This window comes from Podarcis liolepis (assembly GCF_965112155.1).
Source record: "Podarcis liolepis genome assembly, chromosome: 2".
In the NCBI taxonomy this organism is placed as follows: Eukaryota; Metazoa; Chordata; class Lepidosauria; order Squamata; family Lacertidae; genus Podarcis; species Podarcis liolepis.
Window position 1 is genome coordinate 85,383,126 of NC_139555.1, and position 25,219 is coordinate 85,408,344.

The following is a 25,219-nucleotide window of genomic DNA, read 5'->3' on the forward strand; positions in this document are numbered from 1 at the left end:
CACACAATAAAAAATGTTCCTTTGAGGTTAGTGGACAAGTCTGGCTCTTTTTCTCTCAGAAGAGAGGAAATCTGTACAGGAAAGGGGATGAACTGGTTTGTGCCAAGCGACATAGCAAAGCAGTGGTAGGCGTTTCATCCTGTGGCCTCACCTGGAGGGAGGGTATCAGTATTGACCCAGAGGTGGTCAATCCACTGTGACTTGACTGTTCGTTCTCACATCTGAACTGCCGGCAGCACATTAAGAAATATCCTCCCTGCTACATTTCCTCTTTCATTCTGTGCTGGATATTACCCAGCCCTCTGTCCTTCCCAGCAAAGAGCCGCCTAGCAACAGGAGCCTTACTGATCAGAGCTTGGAAAACTAGCAGCTCTTTTGCCACCTTCCTTGTTGTGCCCTCGTTCTGCGCATGTTGTGTTGGCTTGGAGAACCGCCACAAAATGCATTGCCTGCTTTATTTTATTACAAAGGCTGCGTTATTTTGTATGTGTACGTGTCAGCCAGTGGAATTAAAGGCTGGGGACTTAGATCTAGACGCACACCGCACGCTTGCACACATTCCACTGTTTAGCAAACTCTTCACATCAGTGATCATCCACAAAAGGAGATGCGTGTAAATAAAAGGCCAGTGCTCCCCACCTTTTACTTCACTCCCTGTCCTTTTCTCGCTGCTCAGAGAGCCATGACGCAGACTAGGTTTAGAGAAGACAACTTGTTAATCCCCTCCCCGCTACAGGGAATAAAATGGCATTTCATTCCAAGCTCTATTAATGCGCTCGCTCCTGGGATAAAGCGAGACTCCCAAAAGGCAGTGGCCAATTTTTTCCTCCTTCTGCATCGTCTTTGTCTTCTTTTGAGTGTTACATTTAGATTAGTGTCTGAGGATTAAATGTTTTTACAGTCTCTGAATCTGTTAAGGGGTGGCAGGGCGGGAATGAAGGGAAAATCAGTGAAGATGCTGAGGCTTAGTGCAGGTGTTCCTGATGTATCCTCTAAAGGCTGGTTTTAAACTTTCTTTTGTGAAATTTGACACTATTGTCATTATTATTATTATTATTATTATTGGTAGCACCAAGAAGGAGTGTGGTGTTGGGATATGACACTTTCTCTAAAGCGTAAAGCTACACAAGCATGATGGTGTTTGGAGGATTAGAAAGTTGTTAAAAGATAACTTTCCTGGGAGACCTGACTCCTTTTTATGAGCTTCTGAAGCTGTTTACCAAGAGCTCTGTTGTTTGCACGCCTGGCTGAGGGTGTTACTCACTCTGTGCACTTTTTATCAATGTTCATTTAAAGAATGCCCTTTATCTTATTGTCCCACTAGAGATCAGCCTTGAATCCAAGGCAGCGTTCCAGTGAATAGGCTGCCAGAGAGATTTACTCCATATGGGACCCCATATCTCTGAGTTCCATTTAATGATTGTAGGATCCTTAAACTTAATAGGCGTGAGTATTTAAAATTATTATGTTGGAGAAACTGGCATGTGGTATGTATCCCCGTGGGCTTTTTACAGAAAGGAAAATTGCACAGACTTTTAACACACAGGCATAAGGTAAAAGGCTCCTTGATAGGTTATGAAGCTGAAAAAGTGAATTATGGCTGATTTCTACTACTGAAAAAAGTACCCTTGTGTACTACTAACCCTGCCGTGGATGGTTGAAAGAGACAGAGAGTAGAAGAAGAATTTTGTTCTTTGGGATCTGAGAGTATCCAAAAATGTCACTTATGAAAAAATTGCTTGGATGTATGTAAAAAGAGATTTCTTTTCCATCTGTCTCATGAAGCCTCAAATATTATGGCCTTCATTGCTCCAGGAAAATAGCTCCTACTGGAGGTTACTTACAAGAAATGTAAAATGGATTCTTCTCATAGTGTATTTTGAGGAGGTGAGCAGTATTCTGATACACAATACATGGCACTGGCAAGAGGAGGTAAAGGGGGTAGTTGATAAAATCATATTTTTAGACTAACTAGTGGATTGATATTTTTTTTAAGTACAGTGGTGCCTCGCAAGACGAAAATAATCCGTTCTGTGATTCTCTTCGTCTAGCGGTTTTTTTCGTCTTGCGAAGCAAGCCCATTGAAGGATTAGCGGATTAGCGCTTTTAGCGGCTTTTAGCGGCTTATCTGCTGATCGGATAAGCTGATAAGCGGATTAGCGCTATTAGCGGCTTATCTGCTGATCGGATCAGCCGATAAGCGGCTTAGCGGCTTAGAAAAAGGGGGGAGGGGGGGAAACCAGCAGGAACTCGCAAAACATTGTCGTCTTGTGAAGCAAGCCCATAGGAGATTCGTTTTGCGAAGCACCTCCAAAACGGAAAACTCTTTCATCTAGCGAGTTTTCCGTCTTGCGAGGCATTCGTCTTGTGGGGCACAACTGTAACATGAACTGGACATTGGTGTTTGACATGTGCCAGCAAATTGGCTTTTTCCAGTGCATGTTTTTATTCAGACAAACCTAGGAGTATCAATGCTGCCTTTTTATTTGATTTCGTAGAGACATTTGTAGGTTTTATTTCTGTTACGTTATATCCTTTTCTATTATGTTGTTTACAACTCTGAAACTTTATGTATTAGTGATCTATATAAAAATGATCTTAAACAATCAAACAAAAAATTGTTCTATGGAAATTCATTTGATGGTTGCCACCATCCTGCAGCTGGAATGTCACAACTGAAAAGGAGCCTCAAGAAGTAGAGAAGCCTAAGAGTCTTAAAAGAAAAAAGAAAAAAACACCACCACCTCAGTAGCATTAACCAAAGTGTGTCTTGGGAAAGTGTCTTGTTAGTAAGCCTACATAACTTACTCTCCTGCCAAAAAGGCAAAACCCTTGTCTTCTGGGAGGAGTGGAGCTTACTGCATTTCTGTGTTGGGTGCAGACAAAGGGGCTTCCTCCCTCCTCTGCCAGCCTCCTTGCTCTCTGTGCTGGGTAGAGCGGGGCGGGGCAGGGGAATCAAATATTCTGCCCATCCTCTGCCAACCTGCTTACTTGCCTGTAGGCAGTTCCTTCTTGCCTGTGACTACCAGGTGAGTTCTTAAATACTAGGCTGGATGTACATCATGTATCCAACAAGACTGTAAGGGGAGTGAAATATCTGATAGGGAAATAAGACTTCAGTTCACAAAGAGAAAAATATCTCCCTGTGCATACTTCAGGAAAATCAGGCTTTTCCCCAATGATATTTTATACCTTGGAAATACATACTTTGGCCACAATATGTGACCAAACTTTGAAACACAGCTAATTCCATAATACTTGGTTTATGAGCTTTACTTTTATACTTAAGTAATGGCCATTTAGGAATGAAGTAGCTCTTCCTGGTCCAACCCAACCAAGGGTTATTATAGAAGGCCACAACAGGAAACAAAACACTGAAAAGGGGGGCTACTATTGCACCACCAAGAACATATTTCTGTTTGAAATGCTCAAAAACAAAGAGTATTTTTGCACCTTAGATGTGATAGATAACAATTTTGGGGATAGTGAGGTGGACTAGCGTGGTGTTTTCCAGTCACAGATGGACTACATTGAACCAGTCCCCAAGGCAGCAAAGCAATTGGATGATTTACATGTTTTATTGCTTACCTATTTTCACACTTCAGCCTCAGTCCTCAAAACATTGCAAGCCATATTAAAACAAAGTATGCAGTTGTGCAGCACTTCAAGCACTGCAGTCTCTATATTTGGCTTCAGCGTCCCTTGAGCCTTGCAGAACTAAAGTGCTTCTCAAACACCCAGCCCGTGCCACAATAGGAATAAGTCTCTCCCCTAACTTTGCATGTTGGGATACAAATGCATGAGTGAGTAATTTGGAATCTGCACATTTTTAGGCGTGCAAGTGCCTAAACATAACCCAGTCACTCTTCTGGGGAATGCTTCTCCATCCATACACAGGCATTGCCCCAGTGAAGTATTTCTAGAAAGCATGCTCCTGCTAAACTGCTGTAATTTCTGCCTGTGCTACATGCCCTAACACCTGCTACTATTCTGAATACCATCCCAGTTTGTCAAATAACACCTGCACCCTGTGTTTATACCATTGATGTGATTTGAGTTGAAGGTTGCAGCTGTAGATTACAAGTGACAAAGAGGGTACATTGTACAAACAGGTCACTCTTATGGCGCCTGATGAAGGCCACCGTGAACATGGCTTGGTAGATCTTCTGAGTTAGAGATAGACACTGTGTAAAGTAAATATATTTTGCACTGAAAAAAGGCATCGAAAATTGTGAAAACCACTAAGGAGAAGTGGAAGTTTACTGTGGCTCATGTAAACTAAAAAATAAAAATAAAAAATCAGACCCCACCCTGGTCCCTGTAGAATGTACAGGATTGGAAGTTATGCAGCAGAAAAGTAGTTTATGTTGGGAATTCTTCCTTTCAGGACTGTTTAGTAAGCTGTGTTTTAAAACCACCCTTGTATGCTAGCCCTTTGCTTTCTTGCACAGCTTTCTTCCCCCGGTGGATGTATTTTACAGATGGGGTGTAGTTGTGGTGATGCTGAAGGTTGATGTTGAAGCTGGAATCATCGTGGGAATGCTTTCCAAAAGGAATGGCAAAATTAAAGATGTCAAAAGCAATAAGGCCTGAGAAACCTCTTGTTACCAGGGAATTAATGGACTGTTGGTTAATTAGCAGCCCAAGGCAAAGCTGAGGTAACGTTCTTAACAATTTGGTCATTAATTCAGCAATAACTGGTTTCAAGGGCATTGTTTGCTGTTTTGAACAGTAATGGTATTTATGCTTTTCAATTATACCCTCTGTTTGCATGGGTACAGCTTCTGTTACGGAGGGTGATTTTTCCCCCCCCACAAGGGGCAGGGTTAAAGCGGATGGAAGATCAAAGGTAAGTCATGAGGCTTTTAACAGAGAAATTTTGCTAGAAAAATTATGACTTCCTGTACAGTATCCCTGAAGATTTCCTTGTCAAGATGACATGAGTTTCTTGAGTAGCTATCCCTATGGAACTGTGCAGGTGCTGTGTAATTGGCTGAATTAGAACCTATCTTTTCTTCTCGAAGAAAATAGTATCTTGGTTCTGTGATCGACTATTTCTTTTGGTCAACAAATAAAGCCTTTCAGGCTAGCCAAGAAGTATATAATCAGAAGTACCAATTATTCATTTTGGGGGATCCAGCTCAGATTTAGCACTGCTATTTGCCACTGCCTCACCCCCGCCACAAAAAAAATCTAAATGTCATTAGTAAGCTTCTAGGAGTGTTGGCAAGTAAGATCTGGGATTCTGGCAGCCTGCTGCTAGGTAAAATAATGTGTGAGTATAGTTTTTGAAAGCTCTTGATTCCCCATCCCCAAATGGTAATCTTCAGTCTGATCTCAGCATGCCAAGACTTGCTGGATGTAGTGCATTTGGATTAGTCTTCTGTGTTCATCTCTTGAGCCCTGTGCTGACTTGTGAAAATGCTATTTATTTTGTGGAGAATACTCGTGCTCTAGATCCTGGTCTAGACTGGCAAAACTGAAACGTGAGAGGCATTTCTAAAAGTCCAGAAGTGTAACCCACTGTGATATTACATAGTTTCTTTTCCCGTTGAAAGAGTTATCTTCCTGTATGGGCTGGGTCTGGTTGCCAAAGTCAGTGACAACAGGAGAAAAATCCTTGGACTTACCTGGGTGCAGGTACCGTTTGTTAAATTAAACGATTACATTCTAAGTCTGTTTTTAAATGTATATTTTCTCTCTTTGAATATGTTTTCATTCCTCTCCTTCCCAAACCGATGGCCCTTTTTCAATGCCAGCTTCCTTTTGAGAGGAGAGTGTTGGAGGAGGCTAAATAGAAACAAGTACACAGCAGGCAGTACTAGCAGCCTGCAATCCCAAAATACAGTTTTGCCAGCCTGATACCTCTTCCCTAGAACTTTGCTGAATGGTCGGGAGTAAAGATTTTTTGTGGGGGGGGGGGATAGGGGTTTCTGAGGAGAAGCTAAAAATGTTAGACTGCCAACTGTCTGTCTCCAGAGACAATGGAAGAGTGTGCCTTCGGGGGTAAAGTCAAACCATTGGAGAAATACACCACCTGCTATGGCTGTAAAAACCAATACGCAAGAGGCATATTTTAATTACATCTGGGGCAGATGAAATCATCCAGCTTTGCTGCTACAGGTGCACCATGAGGTTTCTTCTTTCAGTGGTCATTCTTCCTCTGGTCACTGCTGTGCATGAATCACTTGACTGTCTTGTCTCCAGGTGCTGCGGTCGTCTGCCAGGGATTCCCATGCAGTAGGGATCACTGTTGCCAGCCTTCACGTCAAGTTTGCAGGCATCTTTGTAACAGAGTTGGTACGCCAACAGGCCCGGTGCTCCCTATAAAACACATCCTTGGGGATCCTGCCATCTTCCATTCTGTGTACATGACCAAGCCAGAGTAGACGTCGCTGAGATAGAAGTGTGAACTTGCTGGGAAAGTGGGCTTGGGAGAGCACATCTTTCTTTGAGACTCTGCCCTGCCATGTGATGCCCAGAATCTTCCTGACGCAGCACATGTGGAAGTTGTCCCTCCTCATGGGTGTAAGTTGCCCACAAATACATAGGTTCCCTTCCAAGGCAGCGCAGCAGATGCTCTTGTTTCATCATGCTATGCTGGTAGGAAATGAAACTACCAGCACAGTGCAACAATACAAGCGTGCTAGTTCAGCTAAGGGCTAGTTCATTTAACAGAAGCAAGCTTCTGTAGAACTTTAATTTACCAGATCAGGAACCACAGCTTAAGCAGGATCCACACTGAAATGTGCAGACCCTACAGATCCAGACCATCAACATGGTGTTGCATGTATATCCCAGTGGCCATCCCTCTTCTGGAGAGGAGTGTCCAGATACACCTGAAACCATGCAGCGAAGAGGGCATCCACCCTTAAGTATGCATTTTGAATTGTTTAATGTATCTTGCTGAGGTGAGGAGGTGGTCTATGCTTTATAGGACTAATGTTCAGTTTCATCCACAGTGACTTCAGGGCTTTTTTCCAGCCAGAACTCACTGGTACTCAGTTCTGCCATTGCCAGTATAAGAGAACACTGTGAGCATCTTTTTTTCTAGAAAAATAGCACTGATGTGACTGCTCACTCCATTCCTCCTTACGAACATGTGCATCATGTTCCTATTTAGTACTCTGTCCAAAAGATGTGGTGTTGTTCCCTTTAGTTTGTGGCTTGTTAACTTGATGCATCATCCAGTGTACCTCAGCCTCTGTCATGTGTGCCTTCCCAGACACAAGTGCCAAAGTAGGCTATTGGCAATGAAAGCTTAAGCCTCAACCAAACAGTTAGTCTTCAGGATGTCTCTGCCATTTGTCTCCTTGCTTGCTATATTGTTTTTCTTCTCTGCTTTGTGGAATTTTAGCCAACTTCCTTCTGTGATTCAGACTGTTCTCTCAAACAACAAGTTTCTGACTCACTCCTATTTGACTTCCAACGTAGTTTGAGTCCATATTGTTGCTAACTTTAGGTCTCTCATCTTTGCTAGTCAGCCTTAGGAACTTACTGTTTTTGGCTTAAATAATATGTGATGCTTGTAGACCTGTAGAGAGATTCTGTTAATGCTGTTATGGCATAAAAATAAATAAGCTTCAGTTTTCTTTTCCTCTTAAGAATATAAGAATGTAGGAACCCTGCCAGTTTTGAACTGCTGCGTGAATGTCTACAGATAGGAATTTTAATTCTGTGTCAAAATGAAAATAAAGACTTTCTTGTAGCATTCAGCTTTGCTTTTATACCAACAGTGATTGCTAATGGACTCTTTTTGCCCAGTTGGGAGACTCTTGGGAAGAAGGGTGCTGACACGCTTCTATCTTTAACTTTGCATAATGAGGAACAAAAGGTTCGTCTGCTCTATAGCCTTTGTCAAGTATTATGACAAGGTCCATTGCAGTCTCTACATTAAATTAGTGCTGAATCAAGAAGAGCTGTGAATCAAGTTTCTCTTTGAGGCTTTCTTTTTGCAACAGCTGCTGAATTTTTTACATCCCCATTTACACTTAGTTTCCAGGTGATGCAGTCTCTTGGGAAGATATGAAAAGAGCACATTTCTAAACAGAGTTTACCTGCAGAGTTATCTCTACCACAGAACATCAAAGTGTCTCTGAGATGCTATATACTATGCAATGTTCTTCAACCTTGGGTCCCCTGATGTTTTTGGACTACAAGCCCACCATGTAAGTTAGCTTAGCCAATGGTCAGGAATGATGGGAGTTGTGGTTCAATAACATGTGGGGACCCGAGCTGAGAAACACTAGCATAGAGCATTCACTGTTTTGCTGTCAGAATTGCCAGTGATTAGCAGTTCATGGAAACAGTTTGGATTGTCTTCTATCTTGTCTTGCATCCAGCTAAATATTTTATGAGCCTTGTTTATAGGGCTTCACCTGCAACCTGATTTCAGTATTAGACTCAGCCCTAGAACACTTATGTAGTCATAATGAAAGAAAGCCCCCTCATCTTTTTTTACCACTTAAGGCAGCATCACACTGATAACACTTCTGCCATGTGCTGGGAAACAGTTTGCCAGCTTCACTTGTCGTATACAACAAATGCATAAGTCTATTTTGTCACGTGTGTGTGGCAGAATTTGACCAATAATCACACTAGTTTCACCAAATGACAAACTAGACTCATTGGCATTTGTCATGCATTCACAGTTGACACATTTTTTCCTACCTCAAAAAGGTATTGTGTAAGAAACGCTATGGACCAGCAGGGGACCAGTGACTGAACAAAGGGATGGGGATAGAGAGAAGGTTGCCCCCTTCCCCAACATTGCCTAGTTGGAAATACCAGAAAGCTTCCATCTAAATGCACTCAAATGGTGAAGGAGACTTTTCTCAGTTGATTGTTCCCACAGACTTCCAAAGGCATCACCCCTATCTTGTGCACGATCTCATTACTTAATACATAATTTGTTAACGAAAACCTGGTTTTTCGTTCATGGGGTTTCCTTGTTCCTGCATATGATGTCCTTAGTTGTCCTTCACTCTGAGTGTTTATATCTTAGTACAGAATCAAGGAATTGAATGACTGGGCCCCTGAAAATCCATTAACCTTTAGGTCCCTCAGTTGATTATTTTGCTTTACTTGAAGAACACCGTGAAGCCCTTGTCCAGTTTCGAAGCCCAGTGTCTCCCAAGGGACATCTAGACCTACATTCTAGAGCTGGCACCTACATATTTTGAAATTCATACAGAACTTCTGACATCTTTTCTGAACAACAAAAATGCCTTTGAAAAAATATTGGCTTTGGAAACAGTTCAGAAAACAGGCACTGATTTATTGATCATTTGTAACTGGCTACTTCTCTCCTCACCCATATGTATGAACAACACTTGCTGCAGTTCCTGCTGTGCTGAAAGACTGAGAGATGTGGCTGCTTTTGCCATGAGGTATTAGGGTACAATGCTTTCCTTTCAGAGCCCTGCTTAACTGCTGCACATGCAGTTCTAGTTTATGATTAGTCATGCTGCAAGTAGAAAAAAAAGTAAGTGACACTACATATGAAAACCAAGTTTCCAGCCTCTTTTCTTATGAGTGCAAGTTATGGTATTCAGGTCAATGGAGATTGAGCTCCATTTATCAGGTATACAGTTAGTGCAGTTTACAGAAGGGAGAGCTCTGACTGTGTGGCAAGAGTATGTACAACAAGGGCATGCACTAAGGCACGGGTGTCAAACACAAGGCCCGCGGGCCGAATCCGGCCCGCCAGACCTCGTCATGTGGCCCGTGTAGCCACCAGTCTAGGGATTTGTTGTCTCAGCAGTTTCATGCGAAGCTGCCGCTTTTATCTCGCGATATTTGGAAAGCGGCGGGTTCCCCCCCCGCCCACTCCGCCGGAAGTGCCGCGAGGCATTCGAAACCCATCGCGAGTCGGAAGCGGCGGTGTGATGCCCGTGGAGGAGAACGGTGGAGCCTCGTCCGGGAGCAGCGCAGGTGGGGAGCCGCCAAGAGAGGCTGGGCTGCCTCCTCAGGGTCCGGGGGGGGAGGGTGTTTATTGTGGGCTAAGGGGTCTCCTGAGCATGTGCAGAGCGCTCTCCGCCTTGCCCGCCCCGCCTCCCAGCAGAAAGCCCGCGAAGAAAAGCCCAGCAGCAGCAGCGCCCTTCTTTTTATCGCTTATTGTGCAGGCGAGGCTGCCTCCCCCGATATAGATATAGATATGAGAGAGGAGGAAGTCAGAGAGGTGGAAAAAATATGGGGCTGGTGTCGGTGGGATTATAACCTCCCTCATGAGGATAAGTCAGAATTTAGCAAAGTAGGGTGCAGCTTTCCTCCCCCCTCCAAAAAACAAACAAACAGAAAAGTTTGTAGCACTGATCCTGAAGCCAAGGTACAATTTTAGCATGCTGCTATTATTTTCCACCTCATTTCGCTTTGTAGCTGGTGACCGGTATCCATTACTTGTTGTTTGTATTCTTGATGAATGCTATATTATAAAAAGACAACAACAGGGGGACAACGGAAGCATTCGGGAAATAGATGGTGGCAAAGGGGTTGGAGGTCTTTTAAGATAGAGCTTTCAGGAGCTAGAACCAACAAGTACCGTGTTTTGTGTGTGTGTGTGTGTGTGTGTGTGTGTGTGTGTGTAACACATAACAAGAAGCAACAAGTACTGTGTTTTATATATGGGTTATTTTGTGCTAGTTCTTAAGGCAGGCATATCCAAAGTCTGCTTTGGGGCCCAATTCGGCCCTCCGGCCGGTTTTATCAGGCCCCTGTGGCAGTTCATTCATTTATTGCTGTCAAATCCTTTAAAAAGGTCAATAAACCTTGGGGGGACATCCCCCAAAAAGCTCTTCAATCCTAAAAAAAAGCTCAACTTTGGTCGGCCCTCATGCATGTTCACTTCCATCAAATCTGCCCCTCTTTGAAAAATGTTTGGGCACCCCTGCACTAAGGCATTATTAAATCCCTGGGGCCTGTGTAAGACTCCCTTTTGCATACCACAGAGCATAACCTCCCAGTGATGAGCAATCCCACCCATAATGTTTGCCACCCATGGCCTGTGCTCATCACAGGAGTTCCCTTCCTTGGAGATGTGTCAAAATGCTGCATCCTTCAGCCACAATTAACAGCACTTCTGTAGGCTGTCCTCTACAAATCTAAATTTTAAAAAGCCCTTGCTAAGTGTTCTTTCAGTCTAGCCCTCCTTTATGCTGAACACCCTTCGGCTTTTATTCCTGCTGGAGCTGGCACTTCTCTCCTCCCCCTCCCCACCCTGTCTCCTATGCCCAAATCCAAGATTTCTTTTCCATAGCAGGCAGCCAGCCAAGCACAATTGGCAGAATTTCTGGCAAGCAACTGTTGCTCTGTCTTGTGGCTGCATCTTGGCTCTTCTTCTTGTAAAACGTGGTTGCCACAAATTAGTTTTAGCCAGAAATTTCAAATACAGGCTGCCTCTGTGTATGTTGGGATGAAGCGACATGTTCTTGATTGATAGAACCATCTGACTAGCACTTCCAAATATGCAGTAGTTGGGAATTGATTGTGAAGATTCTTGCTTTCACTTCCAAGGTGCTTTGTGCTACCTCCCCGCATTTTAAATCTATGCAGCAAGACAAATCATCTGAGAAAAATGAATGCAGCCCTTTGCTAGACTCGCCATTACCTGTCCCCACTAAGCATTCAGGAGAGGGTTAAAAAAGAGAAAAAAACTACATTGGCCCTGACTAAGATGAATGTCTAATTCACTCCCACCGTCCTTACTGCTGCCAGTAATAAAAAGCTTGCTTCACATATTCACCCCACTGCAGACGTTTCTCTTAAATTAAATATCAGGAGGACATATAATAGCATGATTCCACGCCAAGCCAATATTATCAGATTGATGTCAGCAGTGATAATAGAAGAAGGATAAGTTGATGAGATTTCGTTTATTAAATAAAGGGAATGCGTGGAGAGAGGGAGGGAGGATTTCAGGATTTGGTAACTCGGTGTATCAAAATGCAGTGAGACCACTTTTTTGCTCTGTGCTTATCTCAAGGGGTGGCTGACAGTAAGAAACCTGTAGATCCATGAAGGCACAACTTCTTCCTTATATTTTGTCACCTTTGCATTCTGCTCTTCTGCCAAGGATATCAGTGTAGCATGCATGTGGTTGCCACTTTTTTATTCTTGCAACAGCCGAAAGAGCCAGATTAAGCAGAGAAAAAGTGATTTACCTCAGGTCCCACAGTGAACTTCATTGCTAAATAGGGATTTGAACTATGTAGGTCTAAATCTACATTGTTGTTGTTCTTTACTTATACCCCATCCATCTGACTGGGTTGCCCAAGCCATTCTGAGTGGCCACAGTGGCTCATGATCCTATATTCCTTAAGGGCAATATAAAGCAATTACTAAATGAAGACTTAATATCTGTTTATAGAATAGCATTGAATAAAATAAAAGCAAAATCCTGATTTAGCTGACTTGGTAACAGGAACAGATAGGTAGCCGTGTTGGTCTGCCATAGTCAAAACAAAAAAATTCCTTCCAGTAGCACCTTAAAGACCAACTAAGTTAGTTCTTGGTATGAGCTTTCGTGTGCAAGCACACTTCTTCAGATACACTTCTTCAGGTGTATCTGAAGAAGTGTGCTTGCACACGAAAGCTCATACCAAGAACTAACTTAGTTGGTCTTTAAGGTGCTACTGGAAGGAATTTTTTTGTTTTGGTAACAGGAGGAAGGGAAGATTTTACCATTTAGGATCTCAATCTTCCTTTCTGCTTGATAGCAGAGAAGAAACAAAAGCATCACCAGCAGAAACTCAAGTGACCTGCACTTCTACTTCTGAAGCTTTGTAACGAGGATTGGGATGAACAGAATGTGCCTGGTCTGACATGGATGTTTTACTTTTTCATGAGGAAATGCTAAATGGGTGGTCAGTCACTGGGTGGAAGGAAAATCCTGCCAAAAGCCCTTTCCCTTGAGAGCCATGGTGTGTGGGGCAAAAAGGTATTCCATCCAAAACTGATGTTTAGGATGTCATCATCACTTATGACCGACACATGGATGCTGTCGCCAAGATGGCCTCCAAACAGGCAAGATGGGAGCTTGAGAAAGAGTGGTCTGTTGACAGATCTGAGTCATACAAAATGGAAGGATGTGTATAACTCAACCTTGGCAGGTGTTTTACCGGCTCCTGTTAAGGCACAAAGTAGTATAGCAAATCTACACAACTAGCATCAGAATAGATTAGGTGGCTCGTTGGGCAGGATATTGGATTAGGTGATTCACTGGGCACCTCCCAACTCTGATTTTATTAAAACCACACAATATTTTAGCCAAAAGGAGCTCATGGTCCTTCATTACTACATAACAATGACAAGGCCTGTTTGCAACCAAAAGAAAAATGGGTTAGTAGCTTCCATGCCTACGGAGGACAGAATGAAGCCATGTCTGGCAGGTGAATGTTTGCTTGATTTTCTGATGAGTTGCAATCAGAAGGTGGAGGCACTACAGCAGGGGGATGTCAAGCTCAGGAACTGGAACAGTCCTTCATCCTTTTGCCATCACTGCCCTTATTACTGTGAAGTGGCTTAGATGTTGGAATACATTGAATGTAGGAAGACTATGAGTCTCTCTCAACAACCTTAACTGCCATGTTCTATACGGAGTCTGCAAGATTCTACAGGAGGCCAGAAAGGACAAACTAGAAACTTGCAAAGCAGAAACTCCCTTCATGACTGCAACAGATGTAAAGCTATCAGCATTACAGATCAAATAGAACTTCCCCATAGATGTCCCACTGCTGCATGTTGCAGTAGTAACCCTTAAGGCTGCAGAAGCACATGATGACTGAAGCAAGCGCTTGCATTCCAGTGCTGCCCTTCTTCCACTGCAACTTCTGCTAGTGCAGCTGAAAGCGCCCTCCTCTCCCTGCAACCCCCTGCACACCCTCAAAATCTCCTCCAGAAGTTTGGAGGACACTCTGGAATAGATGTTGAGGGTGCCTTGGAAGAGAAGGGAGAAATCCTGTTGCACAAATGGAACTCGGCGCATGTAGTGTTGGATACAATCCAAAGTCTCTGCCACACAAAAGTCATAGTAAGCTAGGTAAGCTTTAAAGAAGACATTCCAGCTTTTAACTACTGGGTAGGCAAACTAGGGGCTGGATCCGGCCCAAACGCCTTCTAAATCCGGCCCGTGGACAGTCCGGGAACCAGCGTGTTTTTACATGAGTAGAATGTGTCCTGTATTTAAAATGCATCTCTGGGTTACTTGTGGGACATAGGAATTCGTTCACCCCCCCCCCCCCAAAATAGTCCGGCTCACCACATGGTCTGAGGGATGGTGGACCAGCCCCGTGCTGAAAAAGTTTGCTGACTCCTGGTCTTAAGTTTCCAAGCACAAAATGTCAGAGGACTGAATACTTTGGGTGAAAGAGCTCTCAGAAGGCGAGAGGGAGGGTAGGAGAGAGAAATTTACTTCTAGTTGAAGCTTATCTCTCTTGGATAACAGGTGGGTGAAGCCCAGGCTAAGAGCAAAAAAAGAACCATTTGTATCTTACAGATTATCAGGCTAGATCACAAATCAGATGGTTATAGAATAGGGGCAGTATCATTGACCTTGACATTAAACATCACATTCCCAGCTTCTATTGAAGTTATAAAATGTTCTGCTAGATTTTTAAAACAAACTTTCTGAGTTAAAAACCTAATTTTAAGAGTCTTAACTTTCCCAATGAATTGAGGGATTTTGTGGTATTTCCTGACCTAGTTCTGTTTGGTATTGTTTCCAGGGGGCTCATTCGGATGATTAGAACGATATTAAAATTTCAGCGACAGAACAAAATGCCAACCTTATGAGTTTCTGAAGCTCCTTGTTAAGTTCTTTCCTGTTCCAAGGTTCTGGAAGGTATTTTATAGTATTTTATCCCTGTGGAAAAAGATGAGCTCCCTCCAGTTTTGGGGGGCTGCTGCTTAGGGGTGACCTGCCACCCACCTTACAGTTATAAGTTTGTTACTGTTCCTTTCCTAATGATTCCTACAATGGAATTCACATTTTTCGCAGCTGCCACACTCTGGGTTGACGTATTCATCAAGCTATCTACTGTAATCCCAAGGTTTCATTCCTGGTCAGTCACCACCAGCTCAGACCCCATGAGCGTATATGTAAAATTAAGATTTGTTTTGCGCCACCATGTCTCGCTTTACACTTGTTTCCACTGAATTACATTTACCATTTTTCTGCCCATTCACTCAGGGTACGTCTACACATCAGCTTGTCCTGCTGCTTCCCCCAAGGAAAACCTGCTTTCTACCACTGAATCAGAGCAAACATTCAGCATTAAAGAGTGGGTTTTCCCAGGGAAAGTGGCAGGATCCATGCTTTCTAGGTGTGGACAAGTGAAGTGTGGACGAGCCGCCATTTTGGAAAGGTCCTTTGGAGCTCTTTGCAATCTCTTTCTGTGTTAACAACCCTGAATAATCTGGTGTCTACTGCAATCTTGGCTACTTTACTGCTCACCCCTAACTCTAGATAGTTTGTGAATAGGTTTAAAAGCACATGTCCTAATATTGATGCTTGGGTGGGTCCACCATTTATCCCTCCATTTGAAATACAGTGGTACGTCTGGTTAAGAACTTAATTCGTTCCAGAGGTCCGTTCTTAACCTGAAACTGTTCTTAACCTGAGGTACTACCTTAGCTAATGGGGCCTCCTGCTGCCGTTGCACCACCGCCGCACGATTTCTGTTCTCATCCTGAAGTAAAGTTCTTAACCCGAGGTACTACTTCCGGGTTAGTGGAGTCTGTAACCTGAAGCGTTTGTAATCCAAGGTACCACTGTACACTAATATCAACTCGATCACCTCCATCTATATGCTTGTTTACGGTCTCAAAAGAGCTGTAATATGTCAATGAGACAGGACTTGCCACTGCAGAAGCCTTGCTGGCTCTGCTTCAGGGTTTTGTTTTGTTTTGTTTTAAATATATTATTATATAGTTATTTATACCCCACCTTTTTCCCTGACAGGGACTCAAGTCAGCTTACAGATAAAATAGGAACAGGAAGACTTGTTCTTCTATATGCGTGGTTGTTTTATATTTGACCAAACTTTCCACTAGTTTTTCCTGGGACAGGCATTAAACTAACTGACCTGCAATTTCCAGAATCCCCACCCTGCCCCTCCGATCCCTTTTGAAAAAAACATTGGCTACCATCTAGGCCTCAGGTATGGGGGCTTACCTGAGGGACAAGTTGCCTGTTTTTGTTAGATCAACAATTTCAGCTTTGAGTTCTCTCTGCTGCTTATGATGTTGCATTGGGACAGTAGCATGTCCACTCAGGAATCTGACACCCTTTTGTATGATATAATCTTTTTTGGGGGGATTTTCTTATTTATCAAGAGGAAGGGATTAGCAGTGTAAGTGTATGTGAACATATGAAGCTGCCTTATACTGAGTTGGACTACTGGTCCTTACTAGCCTGGTAGCAGGTCTGTTCTGCCTGCTGCTTCTCTCTAGCCTAAGGTCTCTGGCAGAAGCCTTCCCAGTTCCAGAAAATTCTTTTAAACTGGAGATGTCAGGAACTGAACCTGGGTCCTTCTCTGTTGCAAAGTATGTTCTCTGCCACTGAGCTATGGCCCTTCGGTAACATGGTATGTATATGGAGGAGGAGGAGGAGACGACATGTTGCTCATCACTGCTATGGACATAGGCATGCCAGAGCTTGAACCAGGGATCTCCAGGTCTGAAGCTAGGGCCTAGCCAGTGAGTCTGCTGCAGGTTAAAAAGAGGGAACTCTGGATTGTCCAGAGTGAGGCTGAACCAATGGCAATCGCATCACCAGCACCATTTGTTGGGTTGCACTGATGAGCTGGGACAGTCACAAGGCTCTCTTTCTTTCTTTGTCCCTACAGGCGGAGAAACACACAACCTATATGTGCAAACCTTCAGGCAGCAATCCTGACATGCTACGGTGAAAACAAACACCAAGTCCTCAACTGTTCAGAGTTGGTCAAGGAGTATCAGCGTTGTGTTAGGCTAGCACAAAAGGTAACTACATTTTCCCTGACAGATTCACTTTTACTCCAGGTGAATATTCTTTTCTCATTACTGGTGTGGGCATGGTCAATCAGAAGGCCTTTCCCTGAGCCAAATCTTCCTGCAGCTCCAAGCACTGATAATTGGAGGGTTGATTTACATACTGGATATGGTTGCATACAAATTAAACCATAATTTATAATAAATTATTGTTTAATATACAGGTATGCTTTGCTTTCCCCCCATTCCTGCCTTTTCCCGGTGGGGCTGGGGGAGTAAACCCTGAGTCACTTCTTCTGATGTGTTTGGACGAAGTAAACCACAAGCCCAGGTTAAAATAAAAAAATTCCTTCCAGTAGCACCTTAAAGACCAACTAAGTTAGTTCTTGGTATGAGCTTTCGTGTGCATGCACACTTCTTCAGATACACACATGCACACGAAAGCTCATACCAAGAAGTAACTTAGTTGGTCTTTAAGGTGCTACTGGAAGGAATTTTTTTATTTTGACTATGGCAGACCAACACGGCTACCTATCTGTAGGTTAGTATGTGGTTTGTTTTGCTCTCGTTTCCTCCCTTGTGTGGTGCAATCAGAAGTAGGAGAGGAGCAAAGCACTTGTGCACATTAAACCATAGTTTAAACTGGTTTAAGCGTTTCATACAGACTACTGGGTCACTGTAGTCTTGACAATCACATGAAAGTTTGAGGTACTGAAAGTATTGGCTGTCACAGAGAACTGCTTTCATTCATGGAATAAGCTGCTGATAGCAAGCTTGTATTATTAATAGCTTCTGTACCACTCTGAAACTTAATAAGTCTTGTTCTGTCCATCCTTACAGTAGCCCTTTGAAGTAAATTAAGCCAAGAAGATACAGTCTTACTCGAGGCTACTCAGTGAGCTTCACATTTGGTCTTTAATTTTGGCCTGGAACCAAAATCAGTACTTCATTTGCTGCTTAAAGTTATGACCTGTTCATTTGATAATTTCTACTTTGAATGGTTTTGGCAAATTGGCCGACATTTGATATTATTAAACCAGCTGCTATTGGGTTTTGCTTGGACTTGTGCATTCTTCAACATGCCCTTTATCTTGCAAACACACAGTTTCATTCATATATATATATATATATATATATATATATATATAACATAGCATTGATCAGCTTTGGTACTCCATAATTGTCTCTGTGTCTCCAAAGGGAATGGGTCTTTTTCTGTTGCTGTGATAATAGGATATCCTTTAATAAAGACCAAATGGTTTGCTTCTTAGGATGATATGAGTTTCCAGTTATGCAACTTTACCCACAGAGCCAACAACCTTCTGGTTTTATGAGGGAACTGGACATTATATTAGGCATGACTTACGCTGAAAAAAACAGCCCATTGTCATGGGGGATTGGTTTTAAATCAAGCTTTAAATCATGGCTTAAACTACCAAGAAAAAAGACCAATTTAAATTATCAGTTTAAATCAAATTTCCGTCATGCATTTTTAACTAGGGTTTTTAACAATTAATACACACGGCAACCAAATGAAACTAGTAACATAAAGCCGTGAAGCCACATGCCTAAATTATATCTGTTTATAGATAAGGTATTGTACACTTCCAAAGAGATCACATACTTGAAGACTATGCTTTTAATCCTATGCACCCTTATTGAAAATACGTCTCGCTGAATAAAATGAAACTTGCTTTCAAGTAATCATGCACAACATTGAGATCTACCTGGGGTCTAGAAGCAAGGCTATTGAGCAAAATAGTGTTTTTCCATGAGGTGGAATGTCTATGCTGTTTGGTAAGTCACAAATATAAATATTTCAGAACTCAACACCTTCTGAATCTCTGGTATTTGGATGTAAAATTGGAATGCAGTGGGTACAAGGAGGAATCACACCAATTCTAGTACCTGCTATGGCTTGCTAGCTTCTGACTTGCAGTATCACGCTATAATATAAATCATTAATTAAAGAATCAGGATATCACATCACAGTTTGCTTCTGGTTTTTATTAGCCAAAGTTTAAAAACACAAAACTGGGACTTACATGTTGGCCTTAAGTTTGAATTTCATATTAAACCATTTAATTTTAAAGAAACATGTGAAAGCTGAAATTTAAAAGAAAAGAATAATTTAAATTGTTTAAGTTATTGATTTTTAACCACCATGTCCCATGTCATGTGCTTCCCTCGCCCCCCACATGCACAATATCACCCTGTGTTTGCCCTGATGATGTGTGCTTCACTGCTCCCACAATCAAATGATGTGGAGTGGGGTGGAGAAACACAGCAATTATGTCATGGTGTGGGTTAGTGATATTATACTGTGAACAGGAGGACTATTTATCATATATGGCAGGCATGGCCAAACCTGGCCCTCCAGACGTTTTGGGACTACAGCTCCCATCATCCCTAGCTAACAGGACCAGTGGTCAGGGATGATGGGAATTGTAGTCCCAAAACAGCTGGAGGGCCAAGTTTGGCCATGCCTGATATAAGGTATGCTTAAACAATTGTTATAAAGAGCTGGTTTGCTAAGCTAGCCAGAGTTTGTTCTGGACCAAGGTTCATGGTTCACATGTTTTTTTTAAAATGATATTTATTGAAAAATAAAATTTTAAAGTTACAAAAGAAAAACAAAGTAGAAAAAGAAAAAAACAAGCCACTTCCAACCATACATATACAAATTCAAAATAAGAGAGGAAAAAAACCCACAAAAATACACCACAAACATTTAACAACATTTAAAAACAAATCCATTATTCTCAACTCCTCAACTATCATTACCCTCTTTCCTTGACCTCCTCCTCCTCCCCTTCCTTGTATCCTGATTGTTAATTGTCACAGCAAATCCTTTCCATATTTCATAATATTCTGTCATTACATTACCTTAAACTATTTTAATCTTATCTTACTATAAAAAACCTTGAAACTTAAAACTTAAATCTTATTTTTATCAATTTCTCATAACCATAATATTCTTGCATAATTCTTTAAACATTTTTACTAAAGCCAAGTAATTTCATTCCAACATTTTTCTAACATTCATCAATTTTGTAAAACAGTCCTAGTAATGAAAAAAGGAAATAAAAACAAATCCAATCTTCATCCAGCGTCCCTTCCTCCTGGTCCCGGGTTTTGTCAGTCCTCATTATCCCATCGATCTGGCGCATTAACCTGGTATCCTAATATCCGAGGCCCTTAAGTCTCTTCCATGTCCCTTCCGCAGCTCTTCTTCATATTTGTAACTGTATTTTCCCTTGTCTCCTGCTTGTTTCACTCGTGGGAACTCCAGCTTAACAATATTTTTGACCCTTCTCAACAGATCAGCCCCTTTTCCATAATCGACACTAAATTCCATGTGGTATTTAAAGACATGTTTCAAAATCCCTCCAAAATTGAGAGCCCCCACAATCCCAAACATCTCATGGCCCATTGCCAGACTTGAAAAGTCCAAACATCCCTGCATAAGAGGGTCTATCCATCCCCCCATTTCCAGACCAAACCAAACTTTTTCTTTCCAAATCTGGCTTTTTCCAAGTTCATTTGTCAAATCCAAAAGTTCATATTCCTGTTGGGCCTGTTCTGTCAGGGCACACTCCTGATTTAATTCCTGGGTGGGCTCCACATATTTTCCCACTACCTGTTCAAAATTTCCCACTGCCTGCTCAAAATTTCTAATCGAATCAGCCATCAAATTCGTCTTCTCATGTAGCTGTTCTAGTAGGGCATTTGTTTTATAGAAAGCACACAACAGTGCTTCTGAATACATTGTCCTGAAGGTCAGATGTCTATTCCCACGATTGTAATCTGTAACAGCTGCCAGCTCCTAGGAGTTGGTTACAGTTTCACAGTCTCCCTCTAGGGGGAAAAACTTCTATTTAATCTTTCTTTTAAAGACAAGTCTAGCAACAGAGTTTCCTTTTTCAGATATTTTGTCAATATTTGTTCCTTTAAGGTGCGAAAGGAAACAATGGAATCACTATGTTTCTCTTCTTTTAGCTATCTGTCAAAAGCGTTTGTCTCTGGTCAATGAGCTTCAAACGTCAGTCCTGACACCCCGCTCCAGGATCAGGACGATGGAAAATTACTTTACTTTAAACTCACTTCTGCAGGTTTAAACAGTCCAGAAGAGATCTCCCTTCTTCTGCTGTTGAAGGGGGGTTCAACAATTTTAAATGATGAAAGCCAATCCTTTAGAAGCGATTTTCTGAGCTCTAGTTTACGTTGTCTTTGCTTTATTCTGTCTACAAAGAAACGGAAGGCTGACTTCCTGTTTAGACCTTCCCGTTTCAGTACCAAATTGAAGTAAAATTTTTAAGTCCAATTCCTTTCTGCTCGCAAGTCCTTATTTAAAGTCCAATTGTTCAAAGTTTAAGTACTCACGGGTGCTTATTTTAGAAGCCAAATTGTCCCAGGAAAAAGGCAGCGCTCTCCAGCAACGGCTGTGTGGCTTCGCTCCACAGAAATAGCAGTTGACTCACAGCACCGTGCCACTTCCCCCTCTTCGCTTCGGAGCCCGTTAGTGGGTTCCTTTGCGGGTTGGGAGGGGCGCTAAGGGTGCCCGCCGAGTCCCATGGTCACAGGCTTCGTCCGCCTGTGATTTTTAAAAGGGTCCCTGCTTCGCCGTAGCGGAAAAGACCCGTTTCGCGTGGAGCTAGTCCCTCCAATTCAGAGGGAGTCCGCCATTGCCGATGGTGCACCCCGGAAGTCCGGTTCATGGTTCACATGTAACACCAAGCCAAAATTCTTTAAAAGTGAAAACTAAACTTGGCAGAAGTCCTCCCAGCTGTACAGGAAGAGAAGAAGCGAGGTGATTCTTGTCCAATTTGTGCTTCAGTTCATTGAGGCCCAGTTACTAACATGACATGCAAAGATGGGCATTGGGTCCCAGAATTCTGGGAGCCTTGGTAATAAGCTTAGTTATTTTCAGATGCCACAGGGCTCCTTATCTTTTGGGAAATAGATTGCCTTTGCTAGCATTCTCATGATACGTGAACTTTGTCTCCTATGCATGGTGTTATAAGTGTCTTTTGGTTTTGTATCCACAAACGAGGTAGGTGCCCTGATCTCACATCCTCCACTCCAGCACAGCTGAAAGATGCTTGCAGTGCTATGCACATACTAAAAGGTGCATGTGTTTTCCCAGTGCAAAGATTAATTTCTCTGTCAGAAAAAAAATGCATATGATGTGATCCTGAGAGTAGATGTTTCAAAATTAGACTGGAGGATTCAGTGTCTCAGTTCCAGTGCAGAGACACAGCCAAAGCAATCTTAATTCATATTCCCATATCAAATAGTCATAGTAAAAGCCTGGGATGGATTAGCCTGAAATCGACCTTATTTCGGGCACTTTGGATTGCATAGACCAGGAGCACAGAATGTATCTCCCATAAGCATTACAATAATCTCAGGCTGGTGAAGGATTTAAACTATTCTGTGAAGTTTCCAGTGTGCAGGAGAAGAAAGGTTTAGAGCATAATCTGATTCGGTGTATGATGGCAGGCTGACCAAGCATTTCCTTGGAGCCTGTCATGGATCATGGGACTTCAGCTTTACAAAGAAGAGACATGTGCTTGCAGGCAGGTTCAGGTGATTTCGTTGGGGTGGGGGCAGTCACGTGACAGGGAGAGAGGCTCAGGGTGTCTGAAGAGAACCTTTTTCCTTTCCATTAAATTTGTGAGAGGTGGGGGGAGCTGTATGCCTGATTTAAGTATAACATGAAGCAAACTGCCAACCAGCTCCCAGAAGAAGCCCCGACAGAAGGAGATGGGGAAATTGTCAGGATATATTAGCTCAAATGCTGTTGCAAGTCCTGGTGGATTTCCCCCCTTCCTGTTTACAAAGAAGGTCTTTGTATGTCTGCAAATCAGCAAGGTTAAGGCTGCCAGGGAAAGGGCTTTTCTCTGGTATCTTCTGAAGTCCCCAGCTCCCCAAACGTGTGCTTTTCTTTTTCTTCCATGACTTTAAAGTAAAGCAGGCTCTGCATTGCTGTTGAACAATCCTTTCCCCCCAAGCAGAACTCGCCTCATCCCTTGCCAAACCTCCGATATGCAAGCCTTCGCTCCTGTAAATCAGGCTTGTAGCCTCCCCCCCACTTTCTCTTTTGGAAGTATATCTTTAGCAAATGCATTTACCAATACATCTTTATAGCACACAGTACAGGAGGAATGTGATTACCAAAGAAGACAGATTGCATTAAACTTCTGCATATTCGCAGGCTGCCGCTCCAACCCATTTGAGAAAGGGGGCTGGGAAGCTGCCAGCCAGCCTGAAGCCCCAACCTGACATTATTATAGAGTAAATTGGAAGCTGAGTGACTGGTAACAGCAGAGGGCACTGAAATATCCTATTAACTTGAAGAGGATACACACACACACACACACACACACACACACACGCACACTTCAACTCCTAGGCTAGGCTAGTTCATGTACCATAAACCCTGCTGGAGCCCTCCCCACCCCACTTCCAACAAAACTAGTAGAAGGATGTTATATTGAAGGGCATTTCATACTGATTTACTGTGGGGGACAGCAAGATGGCAGGAAAATCTTTTGTTGTTTTGGATTCTGTTTTTCCTCCCTTAGTGGCTACTATTGAGCAGGTAACTGGGTGAGATCAGATGCATTCTTTGCAGGGATGCCACAAAAGACCACAAAATTCAGAGCTGAACACACAACCTGCCATTTCAAGGAGCCAAAAATATGCCATGAATTCCTTCTTTTCTCCTACTATTCAAAAACTTGTGGCAGGTTTCCTGGGCCATCCTACCATCTGCGATGATAGGTTTGTGGGAAGCAAAATCTGTCAAGATGGCAGAAGGGAGAGGGAAGGAGAAGTAAAGGCAACAGTCCTATTCTAGTTCCTCTCCCTCCCCGCTTTCACACACTCACCTTTAAACCGGCGTTAGCAATCTCTGCTGTGAGTGGGTGGATTTCAGTAGGAACGGAGACTTAATCAGTGTCATCAAGAAGACAATTTTTCCCTCGTTTTGATTTAATTCAAATGGAGCTCAAAAATCCTGAGTGTTTTGTGGCATCTCCTACTGTTGTGGATTCACAACAGAGCCAGTGTGGTGTAGTGGTTAAGAGCGGTAGTCACGTAATCTGGGAAACCGGGTTCGTGTCTCCGCTCCTCCACATGCAGCTGCTGGGTGACCTTGGGCCAGTCACACTTCTGTGAAGTCTCTCAGCCCCACTCACCTCACAGAGTGTTTGTTGTGGGGGAGGAAGGGAAAGGAGAATGTTAGCCGCTTTGAGACTCCTGAAGGGGAGTGAAAGGCGGGATATCAAATCCAAACTCTTCTTCTTCTTCTTCTTCTTCAAATAATATTGTTTGAATATCATATTAGTGGTGGAAAAATAGAATATGTTAATGAAATGTCTGTCTGTTCTATGTTGGATAATGTAAATCTGGTTTAAGTGAGTTTATCTATAGCATGGGTAGGCAAACTAAGGCCTGGGGGCCGAATTTGGCCCAATCGCCTTCTAAATCCGGCCCGCGGTCAGTCCGGGAATCAGTGTGTTTTTACATGAATAGAATGTGTGCTTTTATTTAAAATGCATCTCTGGGTTATTTGTGGGGCATAGGAATTTGTTCATTTCCCCCCCCCCAAAAAAATATAGTCCTGCCCCCCACTAAGTCTGAGGGACAGTGGACTGGCCCCCTGCTGAAAAAGTTTGCTGACCCCTGATCTAAAGGAATCTGAGCACATTGGGAGTGTCCCAGATGTATAGGCCAGGTGACAGTCTGGTCAGGAGAGGAGATGGTGGAGAAATGTTACAGGGTAGATGACAAGATAGAACTATTGAGCTCCTACTATGTCCCAGTTTTCTCTCATGAGGGAAACTGTTCTTAATCTGGCAAAAATAAATAAATCAGATGGTGAAGGGAAGGAGTTGTAGTGATGACAGACAGAGTTGGTACAAGAGTACATGTCCTCTCAAAATGAATCCTAATTCTTCAGGGCCTGAAAAATTGTATTCTAGGATGTAAAGGAACTGGCATCTGTAATCTCAGAGCCTTTGTCTATAATTCTTGAAAATTATTTGAGGACAGTGGAGTGCCATGCAGCTGGAGGGAAGCAAATGTTCCTGATTTCCAAAAAGGGGAAAACAAAATCCAGGCAACCACCAACTGTTCAGTTTGACAGTGATACTTGGAAAGTTTCTAGAACAGATCATTAAGCAATTTGTGTACATTTATGAAAAAGAATGTTTTTTTAATTCATGCAACGTTACTTTAACTCCTTTTT

The 25,219-nt window shown here is 42.7% G+C and overlaps 1 protein-coding gene across 8 annotated transcripts in view; it reads left to right on the top strand.

Annotated features, from left to right (window-relative positions):
- CHCHD6 (coiled-coil-helix-coiled-coil-helix domain containing 6) overlaps positions 1-25,219 on the top strand; it is a 195,192-nt gene that overhangs the window by 114,255 nt on the left and 55,718 nt on the right. For 4 of the 8 annotated variants that reach the window (XR_014522473.1, XR_014522474.1, XR_014522475.1 and 1 more), the window contains 2 exons: positions 16,842-17,296; positions 17,507-18,074. The exons of 2 other annotated variants lie outside the window; for them this stretch is intronic. Coding sequence is in view for 2 of the 6 variants with exons in the window: in XM_083489416.1 (XP_083345542.1) it covers positions 16,842-16,977 (136 nt within the window). In the remaining 4 variants the exon portion in view is untranslated. Of the gene's footprint in view, positions 1-16,841; positions 17,297-17,506; positions 18,075-25,219 lie in introns of those variants that run through there. 2 more of the 8 variants (XM_083489416.1, XM_083489415.1) reach the window with 1 other exon arrangement.